We start from the raw sequence: 26,582 nt of genomic DNA, 5'->3' as shown, positions 1-26,582 counted from the left end.
CCCCCTTCCCCGGCCCCACCCCCTGAATGGCTGCAGCTGCAATTGGTCCAAAGAGGGCCAGGCCGGGGGCAAGGGCAGTGGATCATGTGAGGGGCCAGGGGAAGGAGGGAGTTAAGATGCTGTCGGGCTAGTTGGGGAAGGAATTAGGAAGCCAGTCTCTAGGCCAGCTCTGTGTGCGGGCCCCCGGCCTCCTGCAGGAAGTTTTCAGGCAACCAGGAAGCCGTCTGAGAGCTGGGCCGAAGATGGGGCGGCCGGTTCCCTGGGCCCTGGGTTTGCTCCTATCGCTGCTGATCCAAGCCGAGGCAGGTAAGGCGGTTAATGATCTGGATGGACGTAGCCCCCTGTGAGCTGTCAGGCACCACGGTGCTAGGTGCTGTACAGACACTGCAGGGAGAGCTGGCCCCGGCCCCCAGTGGTAGTGTTTATGGTCTGCCGGGTGGGATGGGAAAGCCGGGTCAGGGCTGCTCCGGCATGCAGGGCGGATGTCACCTCAGTGGCCTGCTTAGGGTAATGTTCTGCCTCCCTAAATTCATCCTGTGGGGTTCCTGTTTAACAGCCCCCCTGTACCCCAGCCCAGAGGTGCACCTCCGCACCAGGCAAGGGGTCCCTGTATAAACAACCCCCTCGCCCCACCCCAGAGGTGGCTGCATCCCAGCGCTGGGGGATCCCTGTCTAAGCAGCTGCTGCATCCTGGGCCCCCAGGAGCAGCTGCATGTCTGTGCCGAGTGAGGGGTCCCTGTTTAAACGGGGGGCCATGTTCCATCTCCGAGGGGGCTGATCTCCCTGCTAAGCAAGCGTGATCCCCATGTTAACATCCGCTGGGCCTCACCCCAGAGGTGGCTGCATTTTGGTGCTGAGCTAAGTGAAGTGAGTGCATGCATGATCTGTAAAGTGCCTTGGGATCCTTCGGGGAGAAATGCGTCTCTGCGAAGGGGGAGGGGGGCACAGTTTGGGGGGGACTCACAATGAGGCCAAGCAGACCCTGATGAGATCATCTGTTTAATGGTCCCATTAGTTTGGCTCTGGCATTCACACCCAATTGAGGTGAAGTGGTGCGCGGAGGGGCAGGTCAGATCTTGATTGTTTAGCAGCCTGGAGGCAAGATTTTGGAAACCCTGGATTCCTGTTTGGGCCTGTCCCTCCCTGCTGGGATCACAACCTGCACACGTGTTCCTGCTAGGGAGCGGGGGGCCTTGTGTTTAGAGCCGGGAGAGGCTGGGAGCCAGGACTCCTGGGTTCTATCCCCGGCTCTGGGAGGGGCGTGGGGCCTTGTGTTTAGAGCCGGGGGAGGCTGGGAGCCAGGACTCCTGGGTCCGGTTTCCAGCTCTGAAGGAGAGTGGGGTCTGTAGCCAGCGCGCTGTGGGACGCTTTCGCCTCCCACATTCTGCTGAGCCTGGCTTCTTGGAAGCAGTGGTGGGGGCAGGCTTCTCCCCGGGGCTGCATGTGACCCCCAGGAAGCAGCCCCGGGTGTGACCTGCCCTCCCCCACTTCTGCTGAGCGAAATGGTTTCACTTCTTCAAATGACAGGTTTCAGAGGAGCAGCCGAGTTCGTCTGTATTCGCAAAAAGAACAGGAGGACTTGTGGCACCTTATGCTCGGATACATTTGTTAGTCTCGAAGGTGCCATAAGTCCTCCTGTTCTTTTTACTTCTTCAACTGCAATTTTAGCCTGACAGACAGAGGGACGGAGACCCCTGGAGACTAGATCCCTTCGCCTGTGCCCAAGGAAAGGGGCTGGGCAAAGATCCCCCCTCCCCCAAAACACACATCTGGACCCCCCCCTGCAGTGCGCCTCCCCCCTGCCCTGCATAGACCCCGTTCTAGGGGGCAGCTCAGTGCCCCGGACCCATTCAGGGCTGGTCGAGTTTGCTCCTTTGACCCCCGGGGCCTGAGGCCCAGCGAACTCGTCTCGCCCCGACTCCCTGCCAGCCGGGGAGCGGTGCTGGGTCCACTCGGGGTGCGGGGGCCGGATCAGAACTGGCCCCCCCACCCCTGCCTCCCTTTGCCTCCCCAGGGCGCAACTTCCGGCTGCTGAGGCAGCGGGTGCTGTGGGCGCGCGAGGTGCAGGCCATGCAGGACACCTTCTCCCGGAGGCGGCTGCTGCGCCCGGCGCCCTGGCGTGCCCCCAGCGAGGGCGCCCTGCGCCAGCCCCTCGACCACTTCGATCGGCAGGAGGGGCGGGTCTTTAACCAGGTGAGACAGGCCGGCCGCTGTCACCGGCCTGGCGCGGTGACCCGCACGGATCCCCCCAGCCTTGCCAGGGCGGGACCGCCGGCCGGAGGGGCACAGGGGCACGCACGCCCACGTGAAACCAAGGCACCTGCCCTGGGCGGCTGCCGGGCCCCCTGCCCTCTGGGGCTCCCAGAGCCCCCGAGCTGCCCCGGGCCCCCGCCGCGTCGCACCCACTGGCCCCTCTTCTCCCCCCACAGAGGTTCTGGATCAATGAGGAGTTCTGGCACCGCCCAGCCGGGCCCGTCTTCCTCTACATTGGGGGCGAGAGCTCCCTGTCGCAGTTCGCGGTGCTGTCGGGTAAGCGGGGCCAGGGCGGGGACTGGCTGGCTCAGGGGGGCAGGGAATGGGGCAGGGGCCTGTCCCGTCTAGGGGGCTCTGGCTCCCATCTGGCCCCAGGGCAGGGACTGGCTGGCTCAGGGGGGCAGGGAATGGGGCAGGGGCCTGTCCCCTCTAGTGGGCTCTGGCTCCCATCCGGCCCCAGAGCAGGGACTGGCTGGCTCAGGGGGTCGGGGAATGGGGCAGGGGCCTGTCCCGTCTAGGGGGCTCTGGCTCCCATCTGGCCCCAGGGCAGGGACTGGCTGGCTCAGGGGGGCAGGGAATGGGGCAGGGGCCTGTCCCCTCTAGTGGGCTCTGGCTCCCATCCGGCCCCAGAGCAGGGACTGGCTGGCTCAGGGGGTCGGGGAATGGGGCAGGGGCCTGTCCCGTCTAGGGGGCTCTGGCTCCCATCCGGCCCCAGAGCAGGGACTGGCTGGCTCAGGGGGGCAGGGGCCTGTCCCCTCTAGTGGGCTCTGGCTCCCATCCGGCCCCAGAGCAGGGACTAGCTGCCCCAGGAGGGTGGGGAACGACCTAGGAGAGGTGCCCACAATGGGGTGACCGGGGGCGGGGGGCGGCTCATCATCTGCCAGGCTCCCGACCCCTAACCCCGGTGTTGGGGCCAGGGCACCACATGGAGATGGCTCGGAAATATGGGGCGCTGGCCGTGGCCCTGGAGCACCGCTTCTACGGCGCCAGCATCAACCCCGACGGCCTGTGGGAAGCCAGCCTCCGGTTCCTGTCCAGCCAGCAGGCGTGAGTCCCCGGGCGGGGCGGGGCCAGGACACGCTGCGCTCAGTGTCGGAGGGTGCCCAAGCGTGGGGGGTGGGGGGAAACCAGGATGCCTGGGTTCTATCCCCAGCTCTGGGAGGGGAGTGGGGCCTAGTGGGTTAGAGTGAGGGGGTCGGGGGCTGGGAGCCAGGACGCCTGGGTTCTATCCTGGCTCTGCCAATGGCTTGCTCTGTGACCTCAGGCAAGTCACGTCCCCACTCAGTGCCTCAGTTTCCCCTCTGTGAAATGGGGATGATTACACTGACTCCCTCCCTGGGGTCTGACAGCGAGTCACAGGGGGTGGGGGTACCCCGGCGTTCCAGCTCTGCGCTCAGCTCACCAGTGTGGGTTTTCTCTCGGTACCTCCCCCTCGGTCCCGTCGCAGCCTGGCTGACCTGGCCGCCTTCCACCTCTTCGTCACTCAGAAGTATAACCTGACACGGAACAACACCTGGATCTGCTTCGGAGGCTCCTACCCTGGCAACCTCGCCGCCTGGTTCAGGGTCAAGGTACCGGCCTGGGGGACACCGGGGGGGCTGTTGGTCTGTGGGGCTCTGCTGGGAGCCCCCCACCCTCACCAGCATCGAACCCATGACCTCGCGATCTGACCGGTGCCACTTCGCGGGCGTATAGCTGGGGGCTGGCCCACGAGAGTCGACACACGATCCAGCCACTCAAGGGGGACACAGAGCCAGACGGGGCTAGCCTGCGGTCTAGCGGCCAGAGCAGGGGTCTGGGAGCCAGGACTCCTGGGTTCTATTCCCAGCTCGGGGAGGGGACGGGAGGGGATCTAGTGGGCTAGACCTGGGGGGAGGAAAAGGGGTGGGGGCTGGGAATCCGGACTCCTGGGTTCTATTCCCAGCTGTGGCAGGGATGTGGGGTCTAGTTGGTTTGAGCAGGGAGGACTCAGTGGGGGGGACTGAGCCAGTCCTGGGGTCCACCCCAGAACCCTCTCACCCCGGGGAGCCCAGCCCCCACCCATGCCCCCCTGCTCCTATGGGGTCGTGGGAGGGGGCGGGGATGGATTTCCCGCCAGGCAGGTGGTGCGATGGTGGGGCCGGTTTCTCTCTCTCTCCTCCCCTAGTTCCCCCACCTGGTCTTTGCCGCTGTTGCGTCCTCTGCCCCGGTGCGGGCCCAGCTGGACTTCACCGGCTACAACCAGGTGAGTGGGCTGCGCCCATGGGGGGGGCTCCCAGACCCCCTTTTTCACCTGCGGGAGGGGGATGTCCTCGGAGCAGCTCTTCCTTTGGCCCCTCCTGCCCCAGACAGCTGTACCCGGCTGTGGGGTCCCGACTTTGGATCTGGGCAGGGAAGGGCATGGGGGAGCAGAAGCAGGGAGCGGTGTCTTTGGGGGTCCCCAGCTTGTGCTGCCCCCTGAATCCTGCCCTGAGCTGCGCCGTCATGGAAGGGACTGGGGGCTGCAGGACTAGCCCCTGGCCGCAGGGGGCACCCCCGGGCTCCCGTCACTCTAGGGAAGCCTCTTCCAGAGGGAGCTGGGGGCCGCAGAAGGGCCCCGGCACGGGGGGGCAAGGGTAGGGACCCGGTAACTCCTAGTTAACCTTTTCGGGGCCTTCCCAGCATGCAGCAGGCAGCTGCATTAACCCTACGCGGCGCTTCTGTCTTTCCTCCAGGTAGTGGCGGCGAGTCTGTCGGACCCAGTGGTGGGGGGCTCTGCTCAGGTGGGTGAATGGCTTGGGGCGGGTACCGGGGTCCCGCGGGGGGAAATCCCAGAGATTTGTGTGTCCCGTCCCCTCCCCACCACGGCATTGCATGGGATGCTCCGAGCCGGGCTTCAGAGAGATCTGGGCATGCGGGGGCCACCTCTGATGTCTAGGGCTCTCCGCCCCCCAGCTCTGACAGCTGGCTCCCCTTGGCCCCGTTCTGTGCCCACTCACACCAGTGTCCTTCCGTTGGCATGCAAGGAGCTGCTCCTGACTGGCACCAGTGTCAATGAGAGGAGAATTAGGCCCTGTACCCTCCCACAGCCAGGGAGAGAACCCAGGAGTCCTGACTCCCAGACCCCTCCCCCCCCACTCCCCTTCCAGAGCCAGGGAGAGAACCCAGGAGTCCGGGCTCCCAGCCCCCCGGCTTTAACCACTAGACCCCACTCCCCTCCCAGACCTGGGGATAGAACCCAGGCGTCCTGGCTCCCAGCCCCCACACACCTAACCCACCAGGCAAAATCCCCACAGCCGAGAACGCCTGGGTCTGCGAGTGCCTCTCCTTTCCCCCCGCAGTGTCGCAAGGCCGTGGCCCAGGCCTTCTCCGCCGTGGACCAGAGGCTGCAGGCCGGGCGGCTGGCCGAGCTGGCGAAGGATTTCCGCTCTTGCGGGCCCCTCACGGAGCCCGACGACTGCGGGGAGCTCGCCAGCAACCTGGCCGACATCTTCATGGGCGCCGTGCAGTACAACAACGAGGGATTCCAGGGTGGCAGCGTGGCCAAGCTCTGCGGCATCATGAACGCCGTGGGCCTGGGGTCCCCCTACCAGAGACTCATCGCTGTCAATAACGTAAGGTCGCAGCGGGGTCTGGCTCCAGCCCAGCTGAGACCCAGCGCGCTCGCTGCACACAGGAGCCAGGGAACGGGCCGTAGTTCAGGTGGCCTCCAGCTCCTGTTCTCCTCTGTGGGCTGGGTTTCCTGCTTGGACTACATCTCCCATGATGCACTGCGGCCTTGGGGGCAGAGAGGTGGTGGCTGCAGTGCATCATGGGAGATGAAGTCTGGCTGGTAAGGCTGGTCCATTGAGAAGCGTGGGGGCATGAGGCACTGGAATGACATTTCCCATGATGCACCACAATCTGGGAGAGGTGGTGCCTCATGGCAGTGGTCTTTGTGCATCATGGGAAATGAAGTTCAGCTGCGAAGTCCAGCCAATAGAGAACAAGGCACCAGAATCCCAAGGCACGACATCACCCATGATGCACTGCGGCCTTGGGGGGGAGGGGTGGGCAGGTGGTGGCTGCAGTGCATCATGGGTGATGAAGTCCAGCTGGGAAGCCTCGCCCATAGGGAATGAAGGATTGGAACTACATCTCCCATGATGCACCATGGTGGGGGGAATGGGACAGCCATGCCGAGGGGCTAAAGGAAGGGGGCAGCTCAGTTTCTCCCCTGTCAGCTACAAGCAGAGGGGTCCTGCCCCCTCGCCAGTGTGCTGCGGGCGCCCCTTCTGTCGATCTGTTGTAACAACAAAGGGGGGGCCCCGTCCCACGTGCCCCAGCCGCTGGAGCCGGAGCCAGACGGGCCCCTCCCGGGGCCGAGGGTGGCCCTGGCTGACCCTCCCGTGTGTCTCCTCCCGTGGCAGGGGTTCCTGGAGCGCATGGCGCTGCCCTGCGTGGACAACTCGCGCCAACGTGCCCTGGCCGAGCTGCGCAGCGCCAACCTGACGCTCAGCGGCGTGGGCGAACGGCAGTGGTATTTCCAGACCTGCACCGAGTTCGGATACTGTGAGCTGGCTGCGTGGCGGGGGGGCGAGGGAGGGGTCGGCCCCTGCCGCTGCCCCCCATGCAAACCCCCACCTCCAGACCCCTGCACTGTCCATGCATCCTCTACCCCCACCCCAGGGGGCCAGGGCAGAATATGGGGAGAACAAATGGGGCTTAAAGCCCCCCTCAGTCCCTGCCCCAAGACGGGGTGACTGGAAATGGGGGTGTCATGCTGTGGAGGTCGAGACACAGAGGTCTGGCAGAGAATCCCCTTCCCATTTGCCCCATCTCCCCCCCCCAGCCCTGGGGCACCCTCTCCCCCCGATCGCCCCGTTTCTTCGTCCGTCTCGGTGGGGGGGCACCCCAAAGAACCGCGGTGCTGACGTCTCCCCCCGTCCCGCCCTGCTCCAGACCAGACCTGCGAAGACGCCACCTGCCCCTTCTCCCGTCTCCTGACGCTGTCGGCCCAGCTCGACCTCTGCTCCCAGGTGTTCGGCATCGGGCCCGAGCGCGTGGGGGAGGCAGTGACCTTCACCAACGAGTACTACGGGGCCGACCACCCCAAGGCCAGCAGGATCCTCTTTGTGAATGGTACGGATGGGGGGCAGGCAGCTGGGGAGGGGGTGGTCGGTGAGATTGGACCCGCGGGCTGGGCCTGGCATTGCCTCCCCGTGCCACGCTGGAGCTAAGCGCTCTGTCCCCAGGCAACATCGACCCCTGGCATGCCCTGAGCGTCCTGAAGAACCAGTCGCGCTCAGAGCTGGCCATCCTCATCAATGGGACCTCCCACTGTGCCAACATGAACCCCTCCAAGCCCTCGGACCCCCTGCCCCTCGTCTTGGCCCGCGAGGTAAGAGCCCGGTGGGAAGCCTGGCCCAGTGGGAACAGAATCAGAACCGACCCAGACTCGAACCCGGGAACCTCTTGTTAAGTTCCAGTGACTCCACCCCAGCCCCAGGGCTGCTCAAACTCACGCTCCACCCTGTGAAGGACCCGGGGGGCAGGGAATAGCCATAGCCAGTGGGCTCTGGCCATGCCCCCGATCTGCCTCCTATGGGCCCTGGAGGCAGGGAACAGCCATAGCCAGTGTGCTCCGGCCATGCCCCCGATCTGTCCCCTATGCCAGGTGCTGGGAGCAGGGTGGGTACAGGGCCGTTATGCCAGCTGGGGCAGTCCTTGCGTTGGGGGTAGTGAGTTTCTCAGGGGGCTGGTCCCACACCTGAGCACGACTGAGGATCAGGCCCTTTGGGTGAAATGCCCCCCGATGTGCAGGGCAAGGGCTTACGTGCTGGCCAGGCTTTGGGCTGAATGTCACCTGAAGCCCCTGGGCAGCATGGGGGGCCCAGTGGGGTGGGAGCTCCATATCCTGGCGGGGTCCCTCCAGCTCTCTCCCTGTGTCCCCCTCCCCACTTCCGCAGCGGATCGACTACCAGGTTGGCGACTGGTTGAGATCAGCAAGGAAGGAGTCTTCGGCCCCCTGAGTCTCCGGGCCTGAAGCCATTCGCCCGCTGACGCTGTGTGGACTTCACCCGCAGAGGGATGCGGCAAAATCTTCCTTCTGGGAGGGATTTACTTTGATTGCCAGCTCGTCGGGGCAGGGGCCAGCTTTCTGCTTGGCATTCGTACAGCTCCTAGCATAACGGCTTCATGATGGGGGCTCCCAGCTGCTGCCACGACACACAACAAATCATGATCCGGGGGATGAAGTGCGGGTGCTGAGAAATCTGCTGCACTTGGCCCAGCCAAACCCCTGGGAATTTTCTGGGGACAGCTTTGTCCCCCTGCTGCGTTGGTTTGGATCCTTTAATTGTTTTATCCAATGAAAGATGGGTTTTTTAGATGTTTCTGCGAAGCCGTCGACTCCTTTGCGCCAGAGACCAAGGCGAACGAAGCAGGATCAGCCTGTTGCTGGGTCTGATTGTGTAAATCGTGTTGTCTGACGAGGCTCCAACCACCAGGATCAGGACCAGGTTGTGCAGAGCCCTTAGGGATACCCCGCAGGGCAGGTGCTCCCAATATTCTGGACCCTGCGTCAGTTACAGCAGTTTCTGCCCCGCTACGCTGCAAGAGGGGTGCAGAGGGGCCCAGGCGTGACCGAGAACCACACCCAGTTTCTCCTGGAGACATCCTCTCCCAGTGCTACCCCCCAACGCCCCTCTCTGCACCTACCTCTCTGTGGTGCAACGGCGGAGCTGGGGGCCGGGGGTTCTCCTTCTGAAACAGGTGGCCAGAGCTCACTCCAGAATCAGGTCTCCCCCCAGGAGGAAAGGGCTGTGCCCTCCCACATAGGGAGAGAGCGCATGCCCCTCCCCACTAGAAAATAATCTCTCTCTCCTCTGCCCCCTTTACACGGCAGGGCAACGCCCCGTGACCCACACTGATTTCTCTTCGCTGCGCCTGGCTCGTGAGGAAGACGACGGCAGAAACGCCCTGCGATTCTCTCTCGTCCTCTCAGTTGCCGTGGGGCAGAACGCGGGCGCCAAACTCTCCGAACAGATCGGCGGGGCCCAGTTCAGAGAAGCTGGGGCAAGAAGAAAAGCAGAGGACCAACTCCTTTTATTTTAACATGGCGGGGAGGGAACAAAACCCCCAGCCAGAGAACACGACAGGCTCCTTTGCCGTCTCCTCACAGCCGTCCATTTCCCCATCCAAAGTGGCCCAGATAGCTCATAACAGGCCCAGGATCTTCCACCCTACAGGTCCTCTCCATCCCGGCAATGCCCACTCCCTCGGCGGGCCCAGCCGGGATTATATAAAGGGCTTCCCTACCCAGAACCCTTTGCGGAGAAGGGAAGTCCCTCCCCTGCGTCTAGGCGATCGATGGTTCATCTAGCCAATCAGCTCTTTCACCTGCATGGTTTATAAGGCCTTCCCCTCCACCCCACCGCTCAGTGTCAAGGGGCAGAGATGCCAGTGGGAGGAGGGGGCTGGTCCCAGCAGCTCCCCTTCGGCAAAGAGCTCTTCCAGCTGCAGCTCCCGCAAGGCCTGGATCTCCTGGGCGATGGGGTCCAGTTGCCGGAGAAGCGCCAGGTCGGTCAGCTGCAGGCTGAGCTGGGACAGGGATGGGAGGAGAGGGAGTGAGTTACGACTGGTGGCTTTCAAGGGGCGGTGAGAGTTACCCATGAACCCTGGCCCAGGCCAGCCTGGAACTGACTGCTCTCCGCTGCTCGTCCTTAGCCGTTGGCGACGGGACTCTCCGTCACTTCCTGTCCTAAACGGGCTGCTGGCGTTGAAGGGAAAGGAAGGGTCTGTAATCAGGAGAGGTTGCTCCCCTCCGCGACCAGGAATCGCAGCTGCTCCTGTCGAGCCAGTCACTAGCAGTGAAACCTGCCGGCAAAGCAGGTGTCTCCATCCCCCTCTCGTGGCAGGCCCACAGAGAAGATAACGGCCTTCTACTGCAGCCAGTTACCCCTGCGGAGCCCCGACACCAGGGCCCGCCCGCCAGCACCGAACCCCTTCTGAAAAACCAGGCCGAACTCACCAGCTCCTTCCGCACCCAAGAGATCCTGGCCTGGAGGCTGGAGCCCGGAGCGCTGTCCCTTTGGCTGCTTGTCCCCTGCACTCCTAGGGCCTCCTGGTGCTCCCCTGCTGCCGGAGGGCCATGCATGGGGGGGGCACGGAGCACTTTGGGCAGCTGGGGCAGCCCCTTGAAAAGGGACCCCTCTTCCTCCATCCAGGGGCATTCAGCCATCGGGGTGCCTGGGGTGTCCGGGAAACCTCTGGTGGTGTCTCCCTGAAACAGGGTCATACGCCAAAGGGTCCTATCGCAGATGTGGACGATGGCTGGCACCCCTGGCCTTTCGCACAGAGGGTTGCTCCCCCCTCCCAGACGTTCCCCCCCCTCCGCCCCCCAGTTTTTCTCCTTTAATCCTGCCTGACCACCCCCTCCTTCTGGCCGAGGAGAATTGAGGTTGGTGGACACACGTCTTTCCATGCAGCACGTCTCTCACATGCTGCCGGGAGCTGGAGATGAGACAGGGAGGGAGATCCTGAGAATGGGGGGAGCGTGGCCAGGGCGAGAGGGAGAAACCAGGCGCCTGTTGCGTTTGGTAGGGGATTGCAAAGGAGAAGGCTCTTGCGACACCGATGGTGGGAAGGGCCGGAGAACTCCCCCCGGGAGAGGGAGGAGGGGACGGAAGGACAAGCCGGCGATCGAGCACCGTTCCCCAGCACCGACGGGGCAGTTGAAGGGACCCCCCCTTACCGAGCGAGCGGGAGGGCGCTACCGAGCGGTGCTCCCGCTCCCCCGAGCCAGCCGGAAAGCTGAAGCGCCGATTCCCTTCCCCTCCTGTCCCACGGAGCTGCTGAGCCCAGCCTGGGGCCTGCAGTGCAGGGAGCGGCTCTGGGCGCTGACTGGCAACGGGTCATAAACGCGCCAGGCTCCCAAGCGGGCAGCGGAGCTGGGGGGCTCAAAGTTCGCAGCCGAAGCAGCCCGTCCCCACGCCCCTTGGCACGCGGCCGCCCGGCTTGCCCCTTCCAGCGACTCCCTCAATCACCCGAGCGGAAATTCCCAGGGGAAAGGCCGCACGCCCTGGGCAGGAAACCCCATTGCCCGCTCCTGGGACCCCCGACCTGTACAAAGGGGGCACTCAACCTGCACCGTGCGCGTCTCAGAGAGCGCAGGGGGGGCTGCTGAGCCCGGCTTTGCTGGGGTTCGGGCAGGGGACGGCTGGGCCGCCCCCCCCGGCTCAGAGGAGCGCGACGCAGGCCCCTGCCCGCGCACGGCACCGGCTGGGGAGCTGGAGTCCGGCCGCGGGGGCCCACGCTGGGCCCCGGAGGGGAAACAGAGGCAGGGTTGCCCGGCGCGGCGCTGAGTGTCGCCCACGGCGCCCTACGCACCCTCCCCCCCCCGTGAGGGGGAGGGCTCAGCTGCGGGTCGGCGCGGGGGGGGCTCTCCCTGTTTGAGAGCAGGGCAGCGGGTCTGTTCCCCACCGGCCGGCCCGTGACTCGGCTGGGTGCCGCTGGGCTGCGGGGCAAGAGCCCGGAGCGCGTCCCCCAGGCAGGGGTGGGGGGAAACTGAGGCACGGAGTGGGGAAGCGAGGGGCTCAGGGGCGCACAAGGAGTAAGCGCTGCAAATAGCGCTCAGGATCCCCCCTCCCCCCGGCCAGGGCTGGAACCCAGGAGTCCTGGCCCCCGGACCCCCAGGTCACTGAGGGGGCGGGGCTAAACGGGAGGGCGGGGCTGTTCCGGCGGGGCGGGGCGGGGCGGGAAGGGTCCGGGCGCTCCGCGGGCGGGGCCGGGAGTCACGTGGCCGATCCAAGATGGCGGCGCCCAGGGCGGTAGGTCGGGCGGGGGGGCTCATGTCCGCGCGCCCCGGCCCCGCCCGCGCCAGAGCGTCCCCGGGGGGGGCAGGTTCCCGCCCGCTCCCCTAACGCCCCCCCCGGTCCTCTGCCCCCCTGGAGCCCCTGTAACGCCCCCCCCAGCTCCCGGGTCCCGCCCCTATAATCCCCCCCCCCGTCGGGGTCACCAGCGCCCGGGTCCCGGCCCCCCCCGCCCCCATAACCCCCCCCGCCGCCGGGGTCCCCAGCGCCCGGGTCCCGGCCTCCCCCGCCCCCATAACCCCCCCCCCCCGCTGGGGTCCCCAGCGCCCGGGTCCCGGCCCCCCCCTCCGGGGTCCCTAGCACCCTGGTCCCGGCCTCCCCCCCCTCCGGGGTCCCCAGCGCCCTGGTCCCGGGCCCCCCCCCCTCCGGGGTCCCCAGCGCCCGGGTCCCGGCCCCCCCCCTCCGGGGTCCCTAGCACCCTGGTCCCGGCCTCCCCCGCCCCCATAACCCCCCCCCCCCCCGCTGGGGTCCCCAGCGCCCGGGTCCCGGCCTCCCCCCATGGTGGGCCCCCCCGGGGTCCCCAGCCCTTGGGCCGGCTCCTCGGAGCGAACTGCTCTGTCTGAGCGAGTCCCCGGTCCGAGCATGCCGCAAACCCTGTGCCAGCCGGGCCGGCTCGTCGTCTGGGACCCTCTGGCTCTGCTGGGCCCTGGAAACGTCCTGGGGCTGTTTCCGCGTTGCCCGGGGGCGCGTGCTGCAGGGGGCCCAACCCTGCCTCGCTCATCGGTGGGCGACTGGCTGCGGTAGGGGGCCGCTCGGGCGCGAGGCTGCTCAAAACCATCCCCAGAGTCAGAGGGTGACCCCAGCGTTGGGGTCCGGTGAGCAGCACGAGGTCGTGAAAAGGACCCATGGTAGCATAGCGTAGAGAAGGCCCCAGATGCTGGATCTGGGACGGGACCGTGGTCCCTGCGATCTCAAATACCAGACCCGATGTCCAGGTGGCAGCTTTCGGGTCCACAGGCCTCACTGTCGGAGCCGGGCCTCGGGAAGCAGATCCCAGCGTTGGCAGCCAGCGACCTTCTCCACGCCCGCCTGGCATCAGTGTCATGTCGGTTTCTAGTCCGTGTCCCTGCAAGAGCCATTGTTGTTGGCTGGTCATGTTGCCTTGTTGTGTGGACTGTACCTGGAGGGCCCCCGGCAAACCCAACCTTTGTTTAAAATTGCCTCCTTTGGAATCGCTTATAAAAATGGCTTTTCAGGAGCTCTTCCCCCCCCCAAAATATTTTTGGGGCCAAATATCACCTTGACAGTTTCCCTTTGAAACAGTGGCTGTTTTCCAGTCCAGAGGGGGCTGCATTTTGTTGGTGAGTGACGTGCGTCCACGGAGGCTGAGAAACGTTCTGGCATCCTTTGCTGGGAAGGGTAGGCTCAGGGAGAAGGGTTTTAACGAATTGGATTTGAAATGTGAAATCCCTCCGGGGGAAGAGGGAGCTGAGAGCGCCGGCCAGTAGATGTCACTAGATCTCTTTGGGACAAGCTCAGGAGTGTCCCGGATCGGGACCTGGTGTTTTTCATCGCTGGGTCAAAGAGTTGAATTCAGCCCTGGTCGGTAGTGACCTAAAGCACTGATTTGATGGTCTCGGTGTTAAATTAGTTGTATGTGAAGACTTAATGTATGGGTGAGCTGTGTCTCCTTGCACTGATGGTAGCAAACAAGCCTTGATTGTGCTGTGAAGGACGTATCAGCCTTGACAAACCTCCTCATGACTTCAGGACCAAGCCCCTGTTCTTGTGACATTAACTTCCTCAGGTGAAGAAGTGGATTCTTGGCCAAAGTCTTTGCAGCCTGATTAATTTTTGCAGTTACTTATAAAACCTTAGCCTGCCAGGTGAAAAAGGCAAAGAATAAAGGAAAGGAGTTCTGTATTTGAGAACCACGTGGGATTCTCAGCAGTGCTAACCTCAAGCATTTAAAAAAAATCACAAGGCAAGCCCCCCAAAGATTGGGAGATTGGCTTAAGAAACATGGCATTTCAAATCATGAGTTTGGAGTTCCTCTGATTAGCCTGCTGGGTTTTTTTGAGTCTCTAGGGTATGCTCAGGCCAGAGGGGTTTCTTTTGAAAATGAAAGCCGAGATTTTCATGACTTCAGGAGTTGGGACATTAAGACAAACAGCACATATCGCAAATCGTCATAAAACCATGAGAGTTGGCCACACGGGGGGGTGGGTGTGCAAGGCTGGTGGCGGGGCAAAGGTGGAGCGTGTGGGGCCAGCTGCTCCTGCTGCTGGTCTGTCACCGCAGCCCCCGCTGCGTGCCGGCTCTTGGCCTGCAGGGCCCCCGGCCCGTTTCCGGCCGGCACGCTACGCGCTATGAACTGCAGTGGCTGGTGTGTCATCTCTGCTGCCCACCCATCGACCCTCCCCCCTTGCTGTCCTCTCCCTCCTTCGCCCCCCGCTGCTCGTCCATCTCCCTCCCCCAGCGGGCGCATCCCGCTCCCAGCGCTGTGGGGAGAACCAGCCCCTGGTCCGAGCGCTCAGCTCACCAACAGCCTGGCTGTCAGGCTCCTTCCTTCCCCCACTGCCTCTGGCTGGGCCGGTGCCCCGGGAAAGCCAAGACCCTCCGGCCTGGGGTGCTGGCCAGGAGGAGCCGAGCCCGGCATGTACCAGAGCCATGCACAGTGCTGGCACAGGGAAGCCTCCCTGCCCCTCAGCTGAGCTCTGGAGTTGGAGGGGGGAAGCGATTTCCAGCCTGTTCATGCCCCCCCATGCAGGCTCCACAGCTTCTCCCAAGGCAGGGGCTTAGCCCCTTCTTCACCCGCCTCCTCCCGCTGTGGGCCCTGTCCCAGGGAGCGCAGGGCTGCTCTGTTCCCTCAGCCCCCTCCCCTGCTGAGCCACCTCTCTGGCCCCCCTGCAGTCGGGTTCCCTGGCCCCAGGTGCACAATGCAGCCTTAGGGCTTAACCCCTTCCTGCCCACGCTGTCGCCAGGGGGCAGGAGGCGGCTGGGTTATGTCAGTGGCCAGCAGTTGTCTGGAGGTGTTAGCTGCCTTTCTGACACTGCGGGCAGGAAGGGACAAGCTGCTTCCAGTGGGGGGAGGGGGAGGGGGAGAAGAGATGGGTTCTGCAAAGACAGGGGCCAGGTGATGTGTGTGTGACACCCCTCCCCATGTGAACCCTAAAGCCTTAAGGTAAATAAAGACTCCAGCTACGCAGTATTTCTTTTTAACAGGGGTTCAGTCAACTTGGTGGTAGTTTGAACGTTTGTCCTGCGTAGTTCTGATTGCCACTGACCTCGCTTGAATACGAGTGATTTTACCAGGTGTCCCGTGTTCAGCACAGGGAAATATGGTCACCCCGCCCGTCAGACCCAATTTCCCAGCTGCCTGGGTGTATTTAAGCTCTTGGCTTTCCTTTTTTCCCCTCCACCCCTTCTTGCTAATCACGTTGCAAAACCGACCCCATGAGACCTTCCATTTGTGGTTCCAGCACAGGAGAGTCGCTCTGCTGGGGTGTGGTTAGGTGTTTCTCGGCAAGGGCCGGAACAAAGATCTCTTCGTGGTCACTTGCTTCCTCAACTCAGGCCAGCTGCTCAGATCTCACCCGAAGCATCTCCAGCGGGAGAGTTTAAGCTATTAAGCTATTAAGAGTTTATAGCTTTTGCTGTAGCTAGCACTGCTGTAATTGCTTCTCTCCTGTAGACAGATGCTTCAAGCTTAAGAAAACCTGTAAATGTAGCTTCTGGTTCTGCAGCTAATGAGTGAAGCTGTGAGGTGGATAAGTCTCCTTGTAGACACAGCCTGGGGAAGGGATTTGCTCCAGATTTGGCAGCAGTTGGCAATCCGCCTAGGGATAGGACTGAGCTCTCTTGACCCCCAGACTCATGATTATCCTCTTTATGCACAAGGGAAACTGAGGCACAGAGAGGGCAAAGTGGGAGAACTGGGAAAGCAACCCAGGAGTCCTCAATCCTAATCCCCCCTGGCTCTAACCGCTAGACAAACTCCTCTCCCAGAGTGGGGGCTAGAACCCAGGAGTCCTGGCTCCCACTCCCCCGGTAAAAAGCATTGTAAATGAGAAGCAGGTATAAAGCGGCTCCCCTGGACTGGGGAATCCAGCTGTTTCTGCCGGTGTGATACTGTGAGCAGCAATCCGAGGTGTGAAATCCAGTGTCCTGCCAGTGATCATACCGGATGTAGCCAGCAGACGGAGTCTCTTGTGTGGCTAGAGCGAAATCACCCTGGGAGAGGCTCCTGTGTGGCCTCCACCTGTCAGCGCGCGTGAGGCTCTGACCCCTTGGGAGCAGAGAGGCTACATTTAACCTCTAACCAGCAGAGCCCTCTCGGAGGCGGGGGTCGGGGAGGAATTGGGTTGCTTCCATTAGCAGAGGGTTCTCTCCGTCTTATGGCATTTGCATTGACAGCCCCCAACCCCCTGGCCTTAGAAATCTGATGGACTCTCTGGGAGTTCACCTGGTTAACCGTGTGTCTTGCAGCTCCAGGAATGCAGGGCTTTCCCCCGCCTTCTGGGCGCCCGTCGTCCGTACAGCAGTGCCCCCTGCCCAGACCCTCTAAAGGGTGGCATCCTTCGGTACCTCTGTAACCGGTTCTATGACATCGAATACCTCGTCGGCTGGTGCGCGAAGCTTCGCTACAGAAACCTGCGGAGGAAGAACGCGTACGTACAGCCCGCGTCTCCGGTGTTCCCCAGCTGAGAAAGGGGGGGCGGGGGGGCTGGAGAGGGATGGCTGGAACTTGACTTCCTGGAAAAGAGAAACCTCTGAGACTTTCCCTTCTGAGCAGCTGATGACTGTAAATGTGGTGGTTATGGAACTGCCGGGTACCTGCAGGGAGACCTGCACAACCAACCGCTCATGGGAAATCTAAAGCGGAGCTAGGCGGGAATTTTTAAATTTTTTGGGGGGTGAAAAATGCTGATTTTTCAAAACCGAAGCTGTGGACGGGAAAGGATCAGTTTTGATGAATTTCCCAGCAGGACAAAAATGCTGGAAAACCCTTTTGAAATCGCAAGTTTCATTTTTTTTCTTTTGTAAGCAATGTTTTGGTCTAGAAATGTAACTTAATTGCTACTAAAAGAAAAGTTAAAAGGGTCAAAATTGAAGCAAATGTCTCCGAAGTAAGAGAACGTTTCCACCAAGTCACAGTGCATTTTCTTGTTCAGTTTGCCTGCTCGCGAAAGTACAGGCGATTTTGCCCTTTTGTCGCGATTCTGTATGAGAAAATTTTTCCAGATCTTGAACTTCTCACCGGACCTGAAAACCGTTCCTGCCCGGCTCTACTGTAAAGAAGAGCACTTAGCCCTTCTGTGGCACCTCTCCTCAGGAGAGCTCCAACCTCAAAGGCGCAGCTGTCACGACCGGGTTGTGGGCAGTCAGACCTAGTAGTCGGAGCCAGCATCTGCAGTCACGAGTCAGGAACCAGGGTCAGAGGCAGGAGACAAACTGGAGGTTGGGAACTACAAGTCAGGCGCCAGGCGCTGAGCTGGGTCGGGACGCCAGGCAGGGGGAGGGTTGGAGTCTGGCTGCTTCCGTGAACCTTGTGGGCCTGGGTTCAAGACCCATGACGCAGGGGACTTGCATCGGAGCTGCAGAGCCTTTAAAATCTGGCTTCGCCTGCGCCCAAGGACTAGAAGCTGTTATCAGCTGATGGCGTGGTCAGTGGGTTTTCTGGGTCTCCGTCCGGTTCCTAGCAGCTCACAAGAGTCATTAAGTCTCAAGGTTGCTCTGGTCCTGGCATAGCGTGCGGGAGAGAAGCTGCCCTGGGTGTTGGGACTTTGTTCTCCAGTGGTTTTTAATTTCAGGATGGTTATTTGAGTCCAAACCGTATTGTTTGTTGTTACGGTAACACTGGGAGCCCAGTCGCGGATCAGGGCCCCACTGTGCCAGGCGCTGCACAAAAACAGAGCAAAAAAAGTGTCCATGCTCCTCTTATCCAATTTACACGCTCTAGCCCCGCACGGATGGAAACAAACAGGCTCCGGGTGTATATTTCTGGGCAAAATTTCTAGTAGATCGTAACCTCTTTGGAGCAGGGTCTGCGTGTGTACAGCTCCGAGCAGTCCAGGTCCAGGTCCGAGGTTAAATAATAATAATTAATAGTCCTTGACATGCACCGTTTTCATGTTGAAAAATGTTATGATCCTCCCCCCTCCTTTTGCCAGGTACTACGGTTACACCAAGGAGATCTACGGAGACAATGTCGCGGCAGCCTACTTCGTCCTGTCCAACAGGGGAAGAGTGAGGTATTGATGCTCTTGGCCAAGCCCTAGGGACGTGGGTCTGGCCGGGGAATCCCCTCGGCTACGTCCCAGTTCCCCGTGTGGGGTCTCCGTGGTGACTCGCCCTGACTCACCCCTGGCTCAGTTCTCCTAACGCTGGCGTTTCTCCTTCCAGGTTTCAAGGCCAGGAGACCTGGTTCTGTGTGGACTGGCGAGGGAAGTACAGCTCCGATTTCCTACAGCTCCGAGACGTGCCTGTGGTGGCCATCGACCTCTCTGGCTCCGTGTTGAACTACAACGGGCTGGATAACCTAGGTGAGAAATGGATGGATTTCTGCGGAGGACATTTGTCTGCGGGATCTTTGGCGCAGCTGGGGGCACTATGAAGCACAGAAACACTTGGGCTCACGAGTGGCTTTTCTTATGGAGGAGGCAGTGCAGCCTAGTGGATAGAGCCCCGGACTGGGACTCAGGAGAGTTCCCAGCTCTGCTGCTGTGCAGGCCCCACCTCTGTGCCTCCATTTCCCCATCTGTAAAATGGGAATCGTGATCCCAACCTCCTCTGTAAGGAGCTTTGAGATCGAAGGATGAAGCTAGGGGTGATAAATTTTGCTGATTTCCCTCATTCCTGAGCTCTTGAACATCCCCAGGAGTCCTCCAAGGAGTGAACGCTTCTCAGGCCACATACGCTTAACCTGTGGAACTCACTGCTGCAGGATATCATTGGAAGAACTAGATTAGTACATTTGAGAAAAGATAAGACATTTACTGTAACAGCAGTGGCCATGGTTTTCTCCTACGAGAAACCCAGGGCGCTATCATTATTAATTTGACAGTAGTGCCTGGGCACCCCTGCCGTGGCCCAGGGCCCCATGGTGCTAGGCGCTGTACAAATACAAAGATGGTCTCTGCCCCATAGAGCATACGGTCTAATTTGTAGAGTGCTTCGGGAGACGTGAATTGATAGGTGGAGGCAGAGATTGTCCCTTCTTGTCTTTACGGCTGGTGCTGTAAGGGGCACACAGCGCTGCTCAGACGGCTGCCGTGTGTCAGGGAAGCGATGGTACAAATACAAAGCAAGACAGGCCCGTTTCATACTAACTAATCCCAGGGGGCTGTGCTGACGCTGGGTGATTCGGGGATGTACCAATCTACTTATCTGCTGACGTGATGCCCAGCGTGACGCCGAGGCCACAAGGGCTAACGCAATCCTGGGCTGCATAAACTGGGGAATCTCCCGTCGGAGCAGAGAGGGTATTTCCCCTCTGTGTCTGGCCCTGGCGCGACCGCGGCTGGGATCTGGTGTCCAGTTCTGGTGCCCACCAGTCAGGAAGGAGGTAGATCGATGGGAGAGGGGTCAGCGAAGAGGCCAGGGATGGATTTTTCACAGGGAGGGTAATTTACTAAAGCAGTTTCCCAAGGGGGGGGGTGGATTCTGTAGCCCTGGTCATTTTGAAATCAAGGGGGTGTGTTTGTCTAACAGCTCTGCCGTTCTCTGGCTTGTGGCACACAGTCAGTCAGACCAGCTGATCACACGCTCTCCTACAATCTATTCGTCCATTTCAGCACGGCAATTTTTGAGCTGTTGAAATACACTTTGGCCTTTACCTTCCTGCTTCCTGTGCCTTTTAATATGTGATATCCTGCCCTGGCTGGGAGCCAGTCAGAGGCAGTAATGTAGCAGGCTCCTCTCCAGGCTCACAATGGAGAGATCGTGTTCTTAATGAACAAGATGAAGCCAAGGAAGGTGGAGGCCGAGGATCTGGGTAAAATCTCCTGCTGAGGGTTTATTAGGCTGAGAAATCGTCTCCCACGGGAAGTGGCTGTGACCTTCCAGCCGGAGTCGCTGGCCAAAATCCTGGAGAGCAAAGATGGGGGAGATGGGGAGAAAAACCCTTTTCTTGTCTCTAATTTCTGTAAAGCCACTCCTGCGTCTGGCTTGGAAATCTCCTGCTCTTACTGTTATACCAATAAAATAAAAACCAGCAGGATCTTATGAAAGAGGAAAAGGCAAAATACCACATTTATTGTGAATACAGAAAGAATCCTAGTAAGCAGTTAGTTATAGCTATAACATTCCATTCAATCTCATATTTAGTCACACATTCATTCATACAAACACACACACAGGTTCTGCAAGGTTGTTATCATAGTTACCAGCCTTAGAGTTGCTCATGCCAAGCCACTGGCCAGGTGGCCTGGACATGAGGAGGGAGCAGGGCCTTGTCAGATGCTCATCTGATGCTCCTGGAAGTTGGTTTGCAGAATCAGACCCCAAAGATCTCACTTTCTAGAGTCCATTTTTATAGGAATTTCTTCCTATGCCAGTCTATGGGAATTGCTTCATCATGCTGTTGCTGAATCAATCAGCAGATGGCACATTCCTGACGGCTCCGTGCTGCCAGATGTTATCTTGTTCTTTGGTTCTCCCATTCTTGAGGCTGTTGGGTGGATTCCAGTCTGCCCTCCGGGGGTCCTCTGGTTATTTCCACTTGACGCCTTCTTCAGCTGATGGACACTGGATTCTTAGGCTGGCACCTCCCTGATCATTCAGTTATTATCCACACCAAGCATCCATCCACATACATCCTCTATCTCTATTTTAATCACAATTGTTCATACAACAAAATGAATACAACAGAAGGGCGGGGAGTCTCTGGGTGCTGTTTCTGTTGTTAGAGTATTGCTCTGAGTCTCTCTCTCTGTGAATTGCTTTGAGAACAGACTCTGTCTTAGAATGTACTAACGCAATTAGCAGCTTGCAAGTTTCACACCTAGAGGGAGAGAAACAGTGCCAAAAACCAAGAGACCTCTTAATTAGTAATACCCTGGAATTTAAACTATGGGGAATCAAACTCATTTGTGATTTTAATACAGAACTTCTTTAATATGATCCAATATTACAGCTTGTGTGCTGTTCATTGTAATAGCTCCCCAAAGACCCGTTTTGTGGGCCAGCAATCTCTGTCCTGACTCATTTGTCTTATAATCTGGGTCCCCTGGTGTTTGCCTCCTACCACTCTTTTCCGTGAGTTGCTGGTGCCCTGAGCCCGTGGCTGGGTGCGCGTTGGTCCCGGCGTCTGCCTTGGTGGATCCAAACGCAGGGCTGGAGCCTTGGCAAGCGGCTGGGTGGCCCATTGCCCCATGCTTGGGCTAGCTTTAGTATAGATTGCAGGTGCTTTGGCCTCGCGGGCAGTTCCCGGTGGCTCTGCTGGAGGGTTGTGTACCTTGCTGTGAGATCCTTTGTAATGCCATCCTGGCTGCTTCTAATGCACGGCTGGAGGGATGGCGTGTCCATTTCCTAGCCGTCGGAAGCAGCTGCTATCTCAGGCAATGATTTGATGAACCTAATCCATATGTCTGCCTCAGTCTGAAATAATCAGATGTGTCCAAAGACCCACAGCTGCCATCTGTTGAGACCAGATCTCGGGTTACACAGAGATCTGTTGTCCAGTGTTTAGCTGTCACTTTGGGTCTGATCTTGTTGAGGACTCATTATTGCCAGCTCAGGATTTTAGTGCGAGTCTGGCCAGATTTGGTGTTGTCCTTAAAGCCCCAGCACCTGGAGTCCTGTGATTACATGAGCCCCTCAGGGTATGTCCACACTGCAAAGGAGAACCCGTGGTGCTGAATCTCAGAGCCTGGGCCGACTGACTCGGGCTCTCGCTGCGGGGCTAAAAACAGCACAGCAAACCTAGAAAACATGCCGTAGATCTGGGCTCCCGGCAACATGTCGGGTATTAAGCCAGACTGCCCTCTTTTTGAGAGGTTTGCCCCCTTGCCCACCCGGTATTGGGACAAAACCCAAAGTGGTTTTGGCCAGCATTGGCCGGGGGACTTGGTGTTAAAAGCATCCAGAGGGCAGGGTGAGTGGCTGTTCTGGACGCAGGGCAGAATGGCTGCGGGCCATAACTAGGGCCTCTCCTGGTTGCAATGGTGCTAAGCTGCCTGGTAACCAGCAGTTCGTCGTGTAGAGTAAAGGTCAGTGGCTCTTTGTTTCCCCGTCTGGAGTTAGACGAGCTGGTTCCCCTTGTAACGGAAAGCACAGCATGCTGGGCCGAAGTCAGCCCTGCGGTGACTTGCCAAGGCTTGAACCGGGGAGCAGTGTGACCCTTTGTCTGCAGTTATTTTCCTCGTTTTCTCCACCGTTAGGCAAAGGGGAGGCAGGATGAGGAGAGTGCCCCTTCTCCTTAGGCCGACGCAGCCCCTAATTTCTGGGGGTCGGTTCCTGACCTGGCTGCGAGTCTTTGATTATCAGAGCCAGGTTTGGGTGGTCTCTGGTTGCGGGAGGTTTGGGTCTTTTCTGGGGTTGGATTTTCTCCGCCCCTTGGCTCGCTTCTCATTCTCGCACGCGGCCGCCCGGCCTGATTCCCAGTCGCCCCGCGCCATGTGTAGCCGCAGGAGAATGGCGCCGAGGGGCGGCCTGTCACCCCGCTTTGTCCTGATGGCAGGTGATGGGGAACTTAGGTACATCACTGGCACCGTCTCTTAGCGTCCCTCAGCTGAGCTCAGGAATAGGCCAGTCCTTGCAGCCGTTGGCTCGTCTCATAGTCTTTGCATCACCGTTGCTGCGCGGTTCCACGCGTCTCACGTGACTAGACTCTGGGGAACTTGGGTTTTATTTTGTCATTTTGATGGAGAAGGTTGATCATTATTTTTAAGCATTTTTAATTTTTTTTAAATGGATGTAAATATTCCCTGTTGTGGGAAACTCTGGGGAGGTCAGACAAAGTGGGGCTCAGACGATGGTTACTGAATGGCAGGAGATGCTGAGATTCAAGTTAAAGCTTTATAACCATGAAGTCACAAATTGGCAGCATCACGTGTCAAAACAGACGAAGTAACTAGCCTTAAATCAAACGCTCGAGCAGCATTTTTCGTACTTAGTCTAGCTCTACATGTTGATCACCATTGCTGGAAATCAGCATTCACCGCCATGTACTAATCAAATCCAAGTTCCTCCGACACTAGATAGAACCCAGTCCCCCGGCTCACACCTCTCTGTGCCACTCCTAAAAACGAGGGTTTGGTATTTATTGCCCTGGAGCTTGTATTTCATCCGCCAGGTGAGGAGACCCTGCCTCTGACCGGAGTTGGGGGAGGAGAGAGAACGAGTCGGGGCTCTCCTCGTGGATGTTGAATCTCTGGCTACGTTGTAGCTGGCAGAGATTATTTTTCAGGTTGCCAGTAGCAGGCAGACGGATCTTTGAGCCTGTGTTGCTCGCGTGTGTCACGTCAAGTTACGATTCCCCACCTCCTCTGCCACCCTTGGCCAGCGTTTCTTCGCCTGGGTGCGTAGTAGGCGCATAGATACCAAGGCCAGAAGGGAGCATCCAGTCCAACCTTCTGCACATTGCAGGCCACAGACCTTCACCCACTCCTGCAACAGACCTGTAATCTCTGGCTGAGGAAGGGAAACCTGCCAGGGTCTCTGCCAAGCCAACCTGGTGGTGGTGGTGATTCCTTCCTGACCCCAAATGTGGAGATCAGTTAGACCTGGAGCATGTGGATGAGACCCACCAGCCAGACACCTGGGGAAGAATTCCCTGTAGTAGCTCAGAGCCCTCCCTGTCTAGTGCCCCGTCTCTGGCCGACGGAGATATTTGCAGCTAGGCACCAGAGCACACGTTCAGGCGACAGATAAAAGGGCCGGGTTTCCAGAGGGGCTGAGCACCTGCCGTTGCCGGAGATGTCATGTAGGTGTGGAAACAGCCTGGCACCCTCCTGAAGATGGGTGCCGGGCAAGAGGTAGCTTGGTAAGTGCCACCTCCTATGGGAGGAGGCAAAATTCAAGTTCCAGGGGGTCATCTCGGAAGCTGTCCCTCTGGGCAGGTAACGAGATTGGGGCCAACGGAGCGGGGAGGGCTGGCTGGCTGCCACCAGGTTTGGGGCCCACAGCTCCACCCTCCTTTCCCTTTCCGCACCTGCAGTGAAGCTGACAGCACTGAGGTCCCTGGACCTGAGCCGCTGCCCCCATGTTGACGACTGGACCCTAAGCCGGCTGCATGTCTTCAAGGACAGCCTGGAGGAGCTCTCGCTGGCTGGGTGCCCCCAGGTCACAGAGCGGGGGCTGGCTTGCCTCCACCAACTCGAGTGAGTGGAAACGCTGGGAAGCGCGGTGCAGTGGTCAGAGCGCGGGGTGGGGAATCGGGACACCTGGGTTCGGAAGCTGGCTTTAGGACGGAGTGGAGGTTTAGGGTTTAGAGCAGAGGGAATGGGAATCGGGTGGGGTCTATTTCCGTCTCCTGAAGGAGAGTGATGCCTAGTGGTTAGATTATTTTCTGACCTCTAGGAGGGGAGTGGGGTCTAGCGGTTAGTGCAGCAGGCTGAGACTCAGGACACCTGGGTTCTCTCCCCAGCTTTGGAAGGGAAGTGGGGCCTAGTGATTAAAGCGCGGGGAGGGAGGGTAGGGTGGCTGGGAGTCAGGACTCCTGGGTTCTCTCCCCAACTCTGGAAAGGGAGTGGAGCCTACTGGTTAGAGCGGGGGGGGAGGGGCTTGGTCTCCCTCAGCTCTAGGAAGGGAGTAGGATCTAGTGGTTAGAGGAGCCAGGACTCCTGGGTTCTGTTCTGGGCTCCAGGTCTAATGGTTAGAGCAGGGGAGAGTCAGAACTCCTGGGCGCTATCCCTCACTTTCACTATCGCTCTGTGCCTCAGTTTCTCCCTCTGTGAGTGAGGGCGTGTTAACATCTGCCTCCGGGGGCAGCTGTGCGGCCTGGCTAATCAGCCATACAGGGCTTTGAGCTGCTCGGGTGAGCGTGCTCGGGAAGAGCCCAGGAGCATGAGGGTTCATCTTGCTCCACCCCTCAGGCAGCGCCGCTGCGCCAGCCAGGGGATCCGCCCTGAGTCGCACTCATGGAAAAGCCCCTGGCGGCTCTCAACCACGAGCGTCACCAGGAACGCTGCCACGCAGGCCCATGCGGGAGAGACAAGGCCTCCGCTGGGGTGGATGAGTCACCGCAGGGCGTGGTGCGGGCAGATCCTTTCCTTCCTCCTTGGCAGGGCGGCAGGGGCCCCCTCTCGGGTGGGTGCTGCGAAGGTGGGTGGCTGCTCCCCGGGTGCCCCTGGCTGGGGAGAACGGTGTGTTCTGCCCACGTGGGCGCTAACGCGAGGTGCTGTTCCAGCGAGGGCCAGGCCGCGTTAATGGGGCTCGGGGAAACCTGCTCGGTCTTCACCAACGGGTGTGAAAACGCCGCGTGCCCCGGCTCCCCGTGGATTGTACCGGTGCCCACCCAAGACACCCTGTGCACGGGGTTCACTTCCACAGCGCCTCTCCTGCTGGGAGCGGCGCTTGTGCGGACACCGACCTTCGCCCCAAGAGATCAAAGCACTTTCCAAACCCCCGTCGGTCTCCCCGTCCCCCCAGCGGAGAAATTGAGGCACGGGCAGGGAGTAGCAAGTTGCTTGAGTCTGTGCTACCTGGGAGTAGAACCCAAGTGTCCGGGCCACATTTCTCCCTGCTCTAACCACTAGACCCAGCTCCTTTCCCTGCGGCCAAAGGACCAGGGCCAGGCTTTTAAAGGTGCACTGGTGCCTGTCTCCCAGGGGAGCGGATTCCCGTTGCATTTCCAGTGGGAGTGAGGAGCCGAAAGACTTTAAAAATCCAGCCCTGGACACTCTCTCTTCTATTGTTCTTTGAGGGGAGGCTGTGGGTTTATGGGCCGGTTGGAAGAGGGCCAGCGGGGCTTGCTGAAGGGATAGGGGGCGTCAGGGGCTGGGTGGGAGAAGGATCTGTCTCTGGTCCCAGCTCCGGGGGGGAACCTTTCTATATGAGTCACTTTCCAGTGGTCCGGGGGCCGTCAGTCCGTGGCAGCGTTACCCTAGCCACAAGACAGCTAATTGCTCTGTGTTTCGTTATCCCTTTTCCCCATCACCTCCCCAGGCACCTGCGACGCCTCGACCTCTCGCATCTGCCCTCGGTGCCGACCCCGGGGCTGATCCAGATCTTGGTGGAGGAGATGCTGCCGCAGTGCGAGGTGGTGGGGCTTGCCCCGGATTCTGGCGCCCAGACGAGCAGGGACGGAAGGGAGGAGCCTGGTGTCCCCAGCGGAGCCAGGAGAGCTGGTGAAATCCCTGCCTGACACCTGGCTGCTCTGCCCCCAGCTTTTCCTGACACTGATGGAAGAGGGCGGGAAGCCGCGCTCCCTTCAGCACCTTCCGATCACGGACAGCGAAGGACCCCAGCGTCGCGTCGCGGTACCTTTGCGGGTGTGCCTGGGCCATCCTGGGCTATCCGTGCCCCCCAGCTTTGGTCTCACGGAGGACAGGGCTCGCAACCGGCTGAACCGTGCTGTGAGCATTAAAGGCCTCTCCCTGAGCCACTCTCGCATCCTTGTTTGCGGGAGAGGCCCGA

At 60.2% G+C, this 26,582-nt stretch overlaps 2 protein-coding genes across 2 annotated transcripts; both read left to right on the top strand.

The window, feature by feature from the left end:
• Positions 1–8,581, top strand: PRSS16 (serine protease 16). Its single transcript, XM_048832799.2, has 12 exons — positions 1–306; positions 2,015–2,193; positions 2,430–2,529; positions 3,171–3,300; positions 3,701–3,824; positions 4,400–4,477; positions 4,947–4,994; positions 5,553–5,825; positions 6,621–6,762; positions 7,153–7,332; positions 7,446–7,591; positions 8,160–8,581. Exons 1-12 carry the CDS (start codon positions 243–245, stop codon positions 8,220–8,222), a joined length of 1,527 nt encoding a protein of 508 aa, XP_048688756.2. The 5' UTR covers positions 1–242; the 3' UTR covers positions 8,223–8,581.
• A 3,367-nt stretch (positions 8,582–11,948) lies between these two features.
• DMAC2 (distal membrane arm assembly component 2) lies at positions 11,949–26,546 on the top strand. The gene is made up of 6 exons (XM_048832805.2): positions 11,949–12,020; positions 16,491–16,672; positions 18,176–18,256; positions 18,408–18,547; positions 24,163–24,325; positions 26,112–26,546. The coding sequence occupies exons 1-6, from the start codon at positions 12,003–12,005 to the stop codon at positions 26,308–26,310; spliced, it is 783 nt and encodes a 260-aa protein (XP_048688762.2). The 5' UTR covers positions 11,949–12,002; the 3' UTR covers positions 26,311–26,546.
• The last annotated feature ends 36 nt before the right edge of the window (positions 26,547–26,582 follow it).

The sequence above is a fragment of the Caretta caretta genome, chromosome 23 (assembly GCF_965140235.1).
Source record: "Caretta caretta isolate rCarCar2 chromosome 23, rCarCar1.hap1, whole genome shotgun sequence".
In the NCBI taxonomy this organism is placed as follows: domain Eukaryota; kingdom Metazoa; phylum Chordata; order Testudines; family Cheloniidae; genus Caretta; species Caretta caretta.
The sequence above is the reverse complement of the archived record's forward strand: the minus strand, read 5'-3'. Positions and strand labels throughout refer to the sequence as shown.